Genomic DNA, 12,271 nt, shown 5'->3' with positions numbered 1-12,271 from the left:
CAGCTTTCCAATGTTTGTCTGCTTTATTATTTACTTCAAATACTCTTGGGTTTATTGATCAATTTAAAAGATATAGCTGTCAGAGGTTTTCCTCTTTTACTAGTCTGATGCCATTTCTGACATAGCTAACTAAAAAAAAAAGAAAAAGAAAAAACACTTTTCAATAAATGAGAAGGAATATAGTCACAGACATGAAGATATAAATTTTTAATTATAAAAGAAGATTGCATACAGCTTTTTACATAAAAGAGGATGTATGGAAAGATGTCCACCAAAATAGTGACAGTGGTTGACTCTGGGTGGTGGGATTACAGATGAGGGTTAGACTTTTATTTGGTATGTTTATTTCTTAGAGTATTGTTTCCCCAAATTGCTTTCTAGAATAAACATTTGTTTTAGTAAATGTAATATCAAAGGCTTTATGATATACTTTATCAGAAGTTGGCAAACTGTAGGTAAATCTGTCCTGCTACTTGTTTTTGTATAACCCCAGAGCTAAGAATGGATTTACATTTTTAAATGGTTGGCGGCAGTAATCAGGAGAAGAATATTTTGTGACACTGGAAATTATATGACATTTGGATTTCAATGACCATAATAAAGTTTTATTGACAAACAGTTATGCTTATTCACTTACATATTATCTATGTGCATTCAGGCTACAATGGCAAAGTTCAATAGTTTCCACAGAGAATGCATGCCCACAAAGCCTAAGATATTTACTTACTATATGGCCTTTTTCAGAAAAAGTTTGCTGACCTCTGTATTACATTAGAAAACCAGTTTAGCTTAATATTTTTTTCTGGTTGTTGGTTTGTTTGTTTTAAACTTTGCCTGCTTTAGGGTAACCATCTAGTCTAGAATAAGTGCCAAGTTGAAGAGTAAGAGTGTTTTGATAAATATTGCCAAATTGCTGCACAGGAAAAAAATGCAAAATATTAATATGCTATTTTCTAAATAGTCTGTAACTTTTAGGTTTGAATTCCTTTTTTACCTAAGCATTATGAGAACTTTTTATTTTTCTGGTAGCTGTTCTTGTATAATACTTGGTTATTAATTCCCATAGTGGTCAAAATGTGGCCTATATAGTTTTTTAAATTTTATTATGCAATGTATCATATACAGGAACAAGTGTATAAAATGTAACTGCAGTTTGAAGAATAGTTAATAAGTAAAAACCATGTCCCCATTACTATAAGAAATAAAAAATCACCTGTGTTCTCAAAGCTTCTTGAGTGCCTCTCCCTAATAACATATCCCTTCCCCAAATAGGTAGCCATTTCCTTGCTTTCTATATTTTTATTATGTATGTTGTATACCTAAACAATATATTTTGGGGTTTGCCAGTTTAAAAGGTAAATGAATTCATAATGTATATATCATCTGTATGATTTATTTCTCTAAGCACAATGTTTTTGAGATTCATGTGTATAGATGCAGGTCACTGTAGTTTATCATCCCTGCTATATAGTAATCTATTATACGAACATACATTGAGGGACTAATGAGGCTTTACTTAGATATCTCAATGACAGTCTTAACTGTAGCATTTTCTAAATTGAATTTATTAACTCTCCCCAACCCCTCACTTGCCAAAATTGCTCTATCTATTGTGTTTCCCATCTCAGAAATAACAAAATAGCATCTCTACCCACCTATTTTCACAAGTCAGAAACTTGGCATTGGTTGTTTTCTTTTTTCTGTGTATTTTTAAATTGATTTTAGAGAGAGGAGAAGGGAAAAGGATAGAGAGATAGAAACATCAATGACAGAGAACCATCAATTGGCTTGCCCCTCCCCTACTGGGGGTCGAGCCCAAAACCCAGGAATGTGCCCTGATTGGGAATCATCTGGTGACCTACTGGTGCATGGTTTGCTGCTCAACCACTAAGCCACACCATTCAGGCTTGGCATTCATTTTTGATACCGCTCTCTTCTTCATTACCTTTTACCAATCAGTTATTAATCCTATAGATTTGACTTCTAAACATTTCAAATCCACCTCATAGCACACATAAATTAGTTACTAAAATTCTGTGGCACACCAAAAAATATATTTTTTGCTGATCTGACCAAAAAAATAGGTATAATTTTGATTCACACCGGATGGCTATTATTATATTAGCTGTTGTCATATTTTTATTTGACAATCTAAGGGAAAAGAGGACAGTGCCCCTGACTAAATAGTCAGGTATTGCATGTTTTGAAAATTCCTGTGACACACCAGTTGAAAATCATTGTATAAATGATTATGTATAAATTACATATAAATGTTATGTATATTCCAATAGAACTCTGAGGTTGAATTATATCAGTAATTTTGTATGGTTGAACATATTGAATAACAGTATAAGAGATAAATAGGCATCCAGTTATATTTTTCTAAAAATTATTGAAATGCCACCAAAATACCAATTAAAAGTTAAAACTCTTAAACTGTCTCCTGTACTCTGAATTTGGCACAGAAATACTTTCCTTAATCATGTGTCCCAATTTTTGTTACTGAAACTGAAGGACTTTCTGTTGGGAAGGTATTACCATGACTAAGTAGTCTAGATAGACTAAACAGTAGACAGAGGATTTGAGTTGAGTCATATTCTTCCTCTTTAACCATTGTGGCATGCCGTGTAGTCTTAAAACTTGCTGAATTAATTTATTTCTAATAAAGTGTGGATTGAGTCCCATTAAAATGAACTCCTGGAAACTATTTTAATTATTTTGTTTTATGGGAATTTTTTAATAGATATAACTTGGCATTAAGAGGGTCATTGACTGTAATCTTTAATATTTTATGTACGTAAATTTTTCTAGTAATGGAATTTGACCTACCATTTTCCATAATTCTGGTTTATAGCTTATCCTGTTAAATATCGTTTTTCAACAAAAGCTGTTGTTGATAATGGCATTATAAAACCAGTTTTAAATTCTGATTATCCTTGGAGGAAGAAATGAGTTTTTAGAAATTTGTTTTGGTTAGTTTTAAGGATAGCTATACAGGAGTGGAAATGGAAAGATTGTAATGAACAAGTGACTTTTATTCCACAATCACTACAGTTTAAATTTAACACTTTTTTAGCTATGTGTAACATTATATAAAGTAATAGAGTTGTAATTTAGGTTTCAAAGGGTTTCAGCTAAAAATATTTCCTAAAATTTAACAACAAAACAAACAAAAGAACCTCAAAACTAACGTTGTAAATACTGAGATAGTTGAAATGCAGGCCCTGGCCCAGTAGCTCAGTTGGTTAGTGTCGTCCACATTCATCAAGGTTGCAGGTTTGATCCCTCAAGGCACATACAAGAAACAACCAATGAATGCATAAATAAGTGGAGCAACAACTTGATGTTTCTCTCTCTCTCAAATCAGTAAATAAATAAATAAATAAATAATAAATTTAATAAAAACCTTCTCCTGAGAATGTCAAGGCAAAAACATTTTTAAAAAAATAGTTGAAATGCCTGTCTGATTCTTACATGGACTCTTCTATGAATCATTATCAGCATTTTTTTTTATTCCCAGTATTACAGCCGCCCACATAGCATTTCCCACATCAACAAAAATTCCACTTTCTATCCCCAAAGGGTGTGGAAGCATAATAGTCTTTCTTTAAATTAGAGTATTTTGTCACGATGTAATCTATCAACACTATTCAGATTAGAAATAGAGAAATCACTAAGTTTCATGCTCTATTTATAAACTGAACTAAAGTTTCAGTATTGGAAACTGCCTTTTGTAACCTGGCAAGTACAGTTGTTTTTTGCATGTCCCACTCGGTTATTCAACTTATAAACAGCTATATCGGGAGATAAGTGGTTTTAAGTTTGGTTGCTTTCTAAAACAGTCATTTTTCAAGTATAATTTGCTTGTCAAAGAAATATTTTTAGATAACTACAAAATTTATGTTGTAAACATGGAGAAAAGAGACTCTGACTTCTTGAATATTGCTATTCTAATGTCTATCGTGGTATGGTTTGTAATCTTACATACTGTAGACCAGGGTCATTAAACTTTCTGTAAAGGGCAAGGTGGAAAATATTTTAGGTTTTGCAGGCTACATGTGGTTTCTGTCAATAATCTTTGTGGGGTTTTTTTTGTTGTTGTTCAGTAATCCCTTTAAAAATGTAAAAATCATTCTTCGCCAGGCTCCATACAGAAATAGGCCAGAGGCCATATTTTGTCCTTAGGATATGTAGTTTGCTGACCCCTGCTCTAAATCAGTACTATCCAGAAGAAATATAATTTGAACCATATGTGTAATTTTAAATTTTTAGTAACCACATTGAAAAAGTAAAAAGCAGATGAAATTAATTTTAATGATATATTTAACCAATTAAATCCATGCTATTATTTCAGTAGGTGACACTAGCCAAATTTCAGGGGCTCAGTAACCACATGTATTAGATAGCACAACAGTATACCAGAGCTACCCAAAGTATGGGCTGTGAATTGATGCCAAAAAGATGATAAGTTAGGTATAGAAATTAACAGCAAACATTTAAAATATTTTATAGCAATTTGACAGTTATTTTTATGTCTGTTCAATCTAATAATGCACTTGTATTTCATGTCTTTTTTACATTTCCTATTCCCAGTAATTTATTCTTCTTATATCTTACAAAAGAGTCAGTGCTCTAGACGGTCTCTCCTAGGATTCTATAGGCCTCTTGAATACATGACAAAAATGAAAAAGATGAGAAGCAGTGATGAGATTGTGGCACATAGTTTATTTAGTATTGTTCACACCCTACTTTAGAGCATTGTCCTTTTTTTTTTTTTTAACCCTCACCTGAGGATATTTTTCCCATTGATTTTTAGAGAGAATGGAAGGGAAGGAGGGAAGAAGGAGGGAAAAAGAACACATTGATGTAAGAGAGAGAGACATCAATTGGTTGCCTCCTGCACATGCCCACTAAAACTAAAGCAATAAAAAAAGCATAAGGGATAAATTCAGGAGCAAAAAACAAATGAGAGAAGATAAAAATAGGCCTAATTGGTGAAGTTTTTGGTAAAAGCAGGTCACTAGAAATTAACAGAACTGAGAACGGCGATCTAAGTGCCTGCAAAATGAGTATGTTAGAAAGGAGCAAACCAATTTACACTGCTGGCTCAGAAATTAGAGAAACCAGCTACTTCAGAGGGTAAGGGTGAAGTATAGAGCGGAAAACATGTGGTTGAAAGCGTATGCATCAGGCTCCCACGTGTCAATCTTCACCCTCAGTAGCCAGGAGATCACCATTCCTTTACCTTAGATGAAACTAGAGGTTAGAGCTGGGCAAATTTAATCAAGCGGTTCAGATATAGCTGGAGCTGGGACAGCTTTTATAAATAAGGACATCTTTGAAAAAACAGGGACTTAAGGTTGAGGTTAAGACTCCATTATTCTCTTGCCCTGTTCTCAGAACATGGCAGTCAGGTATATATAGGGTTGACAAAAGTAGGCTTACAGTTGTGAGTACTCAAAGCAGTTTATTCTTATGTATTCAGTAATTATTATATTTATTATTATTATTATTATTATTAACCTACTTTTGCTCACCCCTGTATGCTCTAGAGAAGAGATTGGAGCATTTGTCTCTGGGATGAGCCAGCCAGCAGACAGACTTACAGATACTGACTTTTGGGGATAAAAAAACAACTCATTTGCCTCCTTACCTTGTAGTAAAGCCAATCAGTTGGCAAACAACTCTCCCATGTAGACACAGCTTCTGATTAGCATGTTAGTGCTGATGGATAGCCAGGGCTCATCAGACAGAACTTAAGAAGAAAACAGTACTGAGAAGAAACAGATAAAAATATTTAAAATGTTACAATATTTAAAATTTTTTGTATCCTTAGTGAAATGAGATATTACAGACAAGAAATTAAAATAGGATACTATTACAAAGAACATTCAGAGGGCCCTAGCCGGTTTGGCTCAGTGGATAGAGCATCAGCCTGTGGACTAATGGGTACCAGGTTTGATTCCGGTCAAGGGCACATGCCTGGGTTGCTCTCCCCAGTAGGGGGCGTGCAGGAGGCAACCGATCAATGATTCTCATCATTGATGTTTCTATCTCTCTTCCTTTCCCTTCCTCTCTGAAATCAAGAATATATATATCTTTAAAGAAGAAGAAGAACAGAGAACAAGAAAATTGTTTTGGAAATTAAAAGTGTGATAGAAAAATTGTAACTGAACTAGAAATGTTGGAAAGTGATGCCAAAGAAATCTACCAGACAGTAGAAAAGGAAAGGAAATACAATATTGAAAAGAAAACATGATAAAAGGTAAACCTAAGAGTTTTAGTATCTAATAAAAAGGACTTTCAGGAGAGAGGGAGGGGGCAGTGGGAAGGACATGGAAAGGCCCCAGCTCAATGAATGTAAAAAAAAAAAAGGGCCACTCAAAGGATAAAGAACAACTATAATTTTTCATGAAAAAAAAACAGGCCACATAAGAAGATTGGGAATTAGTATGATGTGGACTTTTTGACAGCTAGAACAGTGAAGTAATGCCCTCAAAATTCTGAGGGCAAATCATTTTCCACCTAGAATTTTATCAGTCAGTTCAGGTTTTTCCATTTCTTCCAATGTTGACTTTTAGGTTACTGAATAAGACAGTGTGCCTGTTAATATTGTAGTCTTAAAAAAATAATTTATTTGTAAAATGCCATAAACTGCTTTAGATTTTTATAAAGGAGCAAGAATAAAGAAGCCAAATTGCATATTTTTTGTTTTTATTTTGTTAATTATTAAAGTATCATAAATTTTTTTTTATTGCTCTATTTCTTCTAAGATCTTCCAGGATTGAGAATTGTGAAGCTTAAAGATATCTTTTCACTTAAACCTAAATATTGTATTCTCTTTCCTTCCTCTTATTTTTCTTTCTACTCAGACTGCTTCTTCAAAATCATGGATAAAATATGATACATTGTAGGGTGGGGAGGGAAGATATAAAATTTTTACAAGTGATTAACCTGTAAGATTTAGATTGCTAGGTTAGTGGAGTAGTAGTTGGTAAGTGAAATTGGGAAGATTGCTACTTAAAGGTTTTTAACTAATTTTAATATTTACATAAATGTGGTCCTGCTTATAACTTTTGAGAAATTGAATCATATGTTTCAAAATCCAGAATACGTTTTCTCTTTTCATATTTGAGGCAAGTACCTAAATTATTCAAAGTAAGGCAACAATCAATGTCATAATGAAATTAGATTGATACATGGGAAAAAGAAACCAGAGTTTAATTGAAAGTGTTTCTTTCCTTCCCCCCCCCCCCAACCCCCACCCCCGAGTCCTGAGTATGTTATCTGAAAGGAAATGGGAAGTGATGACTAGCTTGAATGCAGTGCCACAAAGGGCCTGGTGACCTTACAGCTACCTAGCAGAATGTCTGTCCTATCACTTTAGTAATAGAAGGCAGACTCTTGACCAGTATTGCTGAAATTTCCAAAGAGAAGGGGAGTGGGTTCTGCCTTTTCTGTTTCACACACCACTTTAACTTATTTTTCTCCTTTCCCTGTTTTGTTTTTAGGTCTTATAATCAATGGATAAAGTGGGGAAAATGTGGAATAACTTCAAATACAGGTGTCAGAATCTCTTTAGTCATGAGGGAGGAAGCCGGAGTGAAAATGTGGACATGAACTCCAACAGATGTTTATCTGTCAGAGAGAAAAGCATCAGTATAGGAGACTCAGCTCCTCAGCAACAAAGCAGTCCCTTAAGAGAAAATGTTGCCTTACAACTGGGATTAAGCCCTTCAAAGAATTCTTCAAGGAGAAACCCAAACTGTGCCACTGAAATTCCTCAGATTGTTGAAATAAGCATTGAAAAGGATAACGACTCGTGTGTCACCACAGGATCAAGACTTGCAAGAAGAGATTCCTACTCTCGACATGCTCCGTGGGGTGGGAAGAAGAAACATTCCTGTTCCACAAAGACTCAGAGTTCACTGGATACTGATAAAAAGTTTGGTAGAACTCGAAGTGCACTTCAGAGGAGAGAGAGGCGATACGGCGTAAGCTCCGTACATGACATGGACAGTGTTTCCAGCAGAACTGTAGGAAGTCGCTCTCTGAGACAGAGGTTGCAGGATACTGTGGGCTTGTGTTTTCCTATGAGAACTTACAACAAGCAGTCAAAACCTCTCTTTTCTAATAAAAGAAAAATACACCTTTCTGAATTAATGCTTGAGAAATGTCCTTTTCCTGCTGGTTCAGATTTAGCCCAAAAATGGCATTTGATTAAACAGCATACAGCCCCTGTGAGCCCACATTCAACATTTTTTGATACATTTGATCCATCCTTGGTTTCTACAGAAGATGAAGAAGATAGGCTTAGAGAGAGAAGGCGGCTTAGTATTGAAGAAGGGGTTGACCCCCCTCCCAATGCACAAATACATACATTTGAAGCCACTGCACAGGTTAATCCCTTATATAAACTGGGACCAAAGTTAGCGCCTGGGATGACTGAAATAAGTGGGGACAGTTCTGCAATTCCACAAGCTAATTGTGACTCAGAAGAGGACACAACCACGCTGTGTTTGCAGTCACGTAGGCAGAAGCAACGTCAGGTATCTGGAGACAGCCATGCCCACGTGAGCAGACAGGGAGCTTGGAAAGTCCATACACAGATTGATTATATACACTGCCTCGTGCCTGATCTGCTTCAGATTACAGGCAATCCCTGTTACTGGGGAGTGATGGACCGTTATGAAGCAGAAGCCCTTCTTGAAGGGAAACCTGAAGGCACATTTTTGCTCAGGGACTCTGCACAAGAGGACTACCTCTTCTCTGTGAGCTTCCGTCGCTACAACAGATCCCTGCACGCCCGAATTGAACAGTGGAATCACAACTTTAGCTTTGATGCCCACGACCCATGTGTATTTCACTCCACCACTGTAACAGGACTTTTGGAACATTATAAAGATCCCAGTTCTTGCATGTTTTTTGAACCATTGCTTACTATCTCACTAAATAGGACTTTCCCTTTTAGCTTGCAGTATATCTGCCGTGCAGTAATCTGCAGATGCACTACGTACGATGGAATTGATGGGCTCCCTTTACCATCAATGTTGCAAGATTTTCTAAAAGAGTATCATTATAAACAAAAAGTTAGAGTTCGCTGGTTAGAACGAGAACCAGTCAAGGCAAAGTAAATTCTCCTGTCCTATATCTGCTTTTATGTGCACCAGACAGTACACCTATAGCAAGCACACATATCAGTGTTAGGTTTTTTTCAGTACAGTATGTAAGCTTGGTGTCAGTATCTGTCAGAAGTGTTAGTATCTGTCAGATGCGATCTGCTGTTACTCAGAAAAACATGGTCGCTATTGAGACAACAGAAGATAGAACTGCAGGTGTTCAGTAAGGCTACAGATATAGTTTGCTGAATTAGCTGTTTGGTTTTTAATGGCTGAAGTAATTGAATGAGGCAATTCTGAGGCATTTGCTATGAAGAATTCTATTTCTTACTAAAGAACAAATTGTTAATATTGGATGAGTATTTCAACCGTGTGATTAATGTTTGAAATTATTATTTTTTCTAAGAATTTTTTTATAACCTTCCAAAAGTAGTGATGTTTGTAGTTACTATAAATCAAGCTTTGGAAATCCAAAAAATAAAGACTGCCTTCCTTTTAGAAAAATTTAAAAAATAAATGCAATTTTCTGGCCACAAGGGCATAGTGCAGTTACTTAAGTGTTGATATTGTTTATAGTTAGTCTTTTTCTCTTCTACAAAAGGTACTGTTAAGTAAACCAGTTTTTCTAAATAGTAGTTCTTAAAATTTCAGACTTATAAAGTTTGTAGGAGAATTTTATTTAAAAGCCTTAGGTGTTAATTTTTTTAATGAGTGCTTTAACTTAAAACATATTGGGAATACTGCTGCAATTTAGACCTGTGTGTGATGTTTAAAGTTGACATATGCACTCTAATTGTTGATTTATTAATGTTGGATTTTTTCCTATGCCCATGACAAGTTTGTGAACCATGAAGAAAATGAGACTAGAAGATGCCCAAACAAGTCAGAAATAATAACTACAGTGATTGCTGATGTTGAGGTTATTGTTAAACTGTAATAATTTGGATGGCAGTATTTATCTCTTTGTTGTAAATGCTCATAGCTGAATTGCTTAAAGTACAATTTATAGAATTTCAATGGAATTGAATTTCATTTTTAATGGAAAATCTGAAATCTAAGTTGCAGATTTAAAAGGTACTGTACAACCATTGTATCTGTAAATAACTTTACTTAGCACCTTTTTGTCACTTAGAATAGTATGCAATACTACTTGAGTGAGCTATTTTGGAAGTAATACCAAGTTCTAGTGTTTGCTTCTTAGCATTGAACTGAACTTACAGTTCTGTCCTAGACATTTTGCACTAAAGTAGTGGAATCCATTCTTGTGTCTTTTTGTTCATGTGCTCTGTACCACTGATGAGTGCTCCTTAGTTCCCTTACCTGCTGCTACAGAAAGTTATTTTACATGATGGCTTATTGCCAAGGCTACAAAAAAGAAAAGCTATATTTGTATGCAACACTAACCCCTTGACTGCTAATGTATGTTTCTCTGCTTGCTGTGCCTTGTTATGGCTGCTTTTTTTGTGTTAATAAAGTATGTTTGGTGTTCTCCTTGTATATCTACTGTTTTATACATTTGCAACAATTTCTCTTGTAAATGGAATGGATTGGGGTTTTTAAATAAGCTTTACCTGACAACCTACTATAGTCAATGCAGAATTACTGTACAGTCTAATATTGACTTATTCTGACTAAACTAACTCTAAATGTAATGCTATACATCTTTCCAATCATCACATATACTGTGGAACACTATAGTTACTGCAAATTACTGTGCAGTTTAGATTATAACAACATGAACAGAGAAATATTGATTAAACCTGTTGATTTCTCTGCTTTTAAGTGAAAAATAGAAACTGTCAATGACGTCATAGTAAATAAGTATTTCTAGCCTCCCACTGCACCAGAAACAGGTTAAAAGAAGTCTTATGAACTAATACATCAGCGCCATTTGTTGGTTTGGGGACCATTTTAATTAACAAATGCCCAAAATATAGAACTTTAACCAAAGATTTATCTATTTTAAAGCAAAATGGGAATTGAAGGAACTTAATAATTCCTGTTATTCCTAATAGAAGTCCCTGAAGAACATATACCAAAGTGTTTGAGAACTTCATCCAAACCTACTTTACAGCATTATGTGCAATTAAGTTGTTATGACATAATTATATAGCATAATCATTGGGTTCATTTTCTTGAGCTTATCATGTACCTGGGAAATAAACCTCTTGGAAATGAAAAGTTCTTACTGCTTTTTGGAGACAGACTATATGTGCAAGCAAGATCTTGTTTTAAAGAGGTAACTTGAAACTCCAAGAAAGCACTTCATATTTTATATGCTTGTAGCAAATCAGTGTTCTAATTGTAGTTTTCTAGAATGTATTAATGCATTTATGTATTTCAGAACTTTAAATGTTAAATGGAAATTGTTTTAAATGTGTAAATATTTGAGTTTCTGTAAGCATGTATACACTGTGCTAAAAGTCACTTATGTTTCAGTTTGTGTGTAATATTAATATGCAACTTTTGGTTTAAAATTTTTTTCTTGAAATATTAGTGGCTTACATTTTAAAAAAGAAAAATCACCAGCATGAAATTACACCGAAGTCTATATTCACTGTGTCTTTTTCTGAATCACATTGTAGTCTGTCAACTAAATTTGTGTTTTCATGGTCTTTTTGAAGTGTATTTTAATACAAACCAGGAAATTCTTTAGAAGTTCAGACACATCTTCATAGTGAAGTAATTAATCCAAAGACAGATGACTCTGATTCATATATATTCTAATTCTTTCACTCACTCATTCACTTGTTCATTTATTCTCTCTGTATATGCATATATGTACACAGACATACATACATTTGTGGTGTTAATATTACTTTAGACAATATTGCCATCTGATTTTAAGTCATTTAGAGGCCTTATTCCATATATATATATGTGCATATATATATGTGCATATACGTGTGTGTACATATATATAGATACGTATATATCTATATATATATATATATAAAAGCCAAGCGACCAGAATGCCAGAATAACTGGTTGTTTTGATGCACACTGCGGCCCCATTCGGCCCACCCCGATCAGGGGCGAGGCCAGCTGGCCAACCACCCACAGCCCCTCCCCCCAGCCAGGCCAACCCCAATCAGCCTCAGTTGGGGCAAGCTGGCTGGACCCCACCCATGCACGAATTTGTACACCAGGCC

The 12,271-nt window shown here is 34.8% G+C and overlaps 1 protein-coding gene across 9 annotated transcripts in view; it reads left to right on the top strand.

Annotated features, from left to right (window-relative positions):
- SOCS5 (suppressor of cytokine signaling 5) overlaps positions 1-10,616 on the top strand; it is a 44,673-nt gene extending 34,057 nt beyond the window's left edge. For 8 of the 9 annotated variants that reach the window (XM_036334668.1, XM_036334671.1, XM_036334670.1 and 5 more), the window contains one exon: positions 7,512-10,616. In XM_036334668.1, coding sequence (XP_036190561.1) covers positions 7,524-9,134 — 1,611 coding nt within the window. In that variant the 5' untranslated portion in view covers positions 7,512-7,523 and the 3' untranslated portion in view covers positions 9,135-10,616. Of the gene's footprint in view, positions 1-6,071; positions 6,266-7,511 lie in introns of those variants that run through there. The other variant, XM_036334673.1, reaches the window with a different exon arrangement.
- Positions 10,617-12,271: the final 1,655 nt, after the last annotated feature.

Source organism: Myotis myotis, unplaced genomic scaffold, assembly GCF_014108235.1.
Source record: "Myotis myotis isolate mMyoMyo1 unplaced genomic scaffold, mMyoMyo1.p scaffold_m19_p_14, whole genome shotgun sequence".
Classification (NCBI taxonomy): Eukaryota; Metazoa; Chordata; class Mammalia; order Chiroptera; family Vespertilionidae; genus Myotis; species Myotis myotis.
The sequence above is the reverse complement of the archived record's forward strand: the minus strand, read 5'-3'. Positions and strand labels throughout refer to the sequence as shown.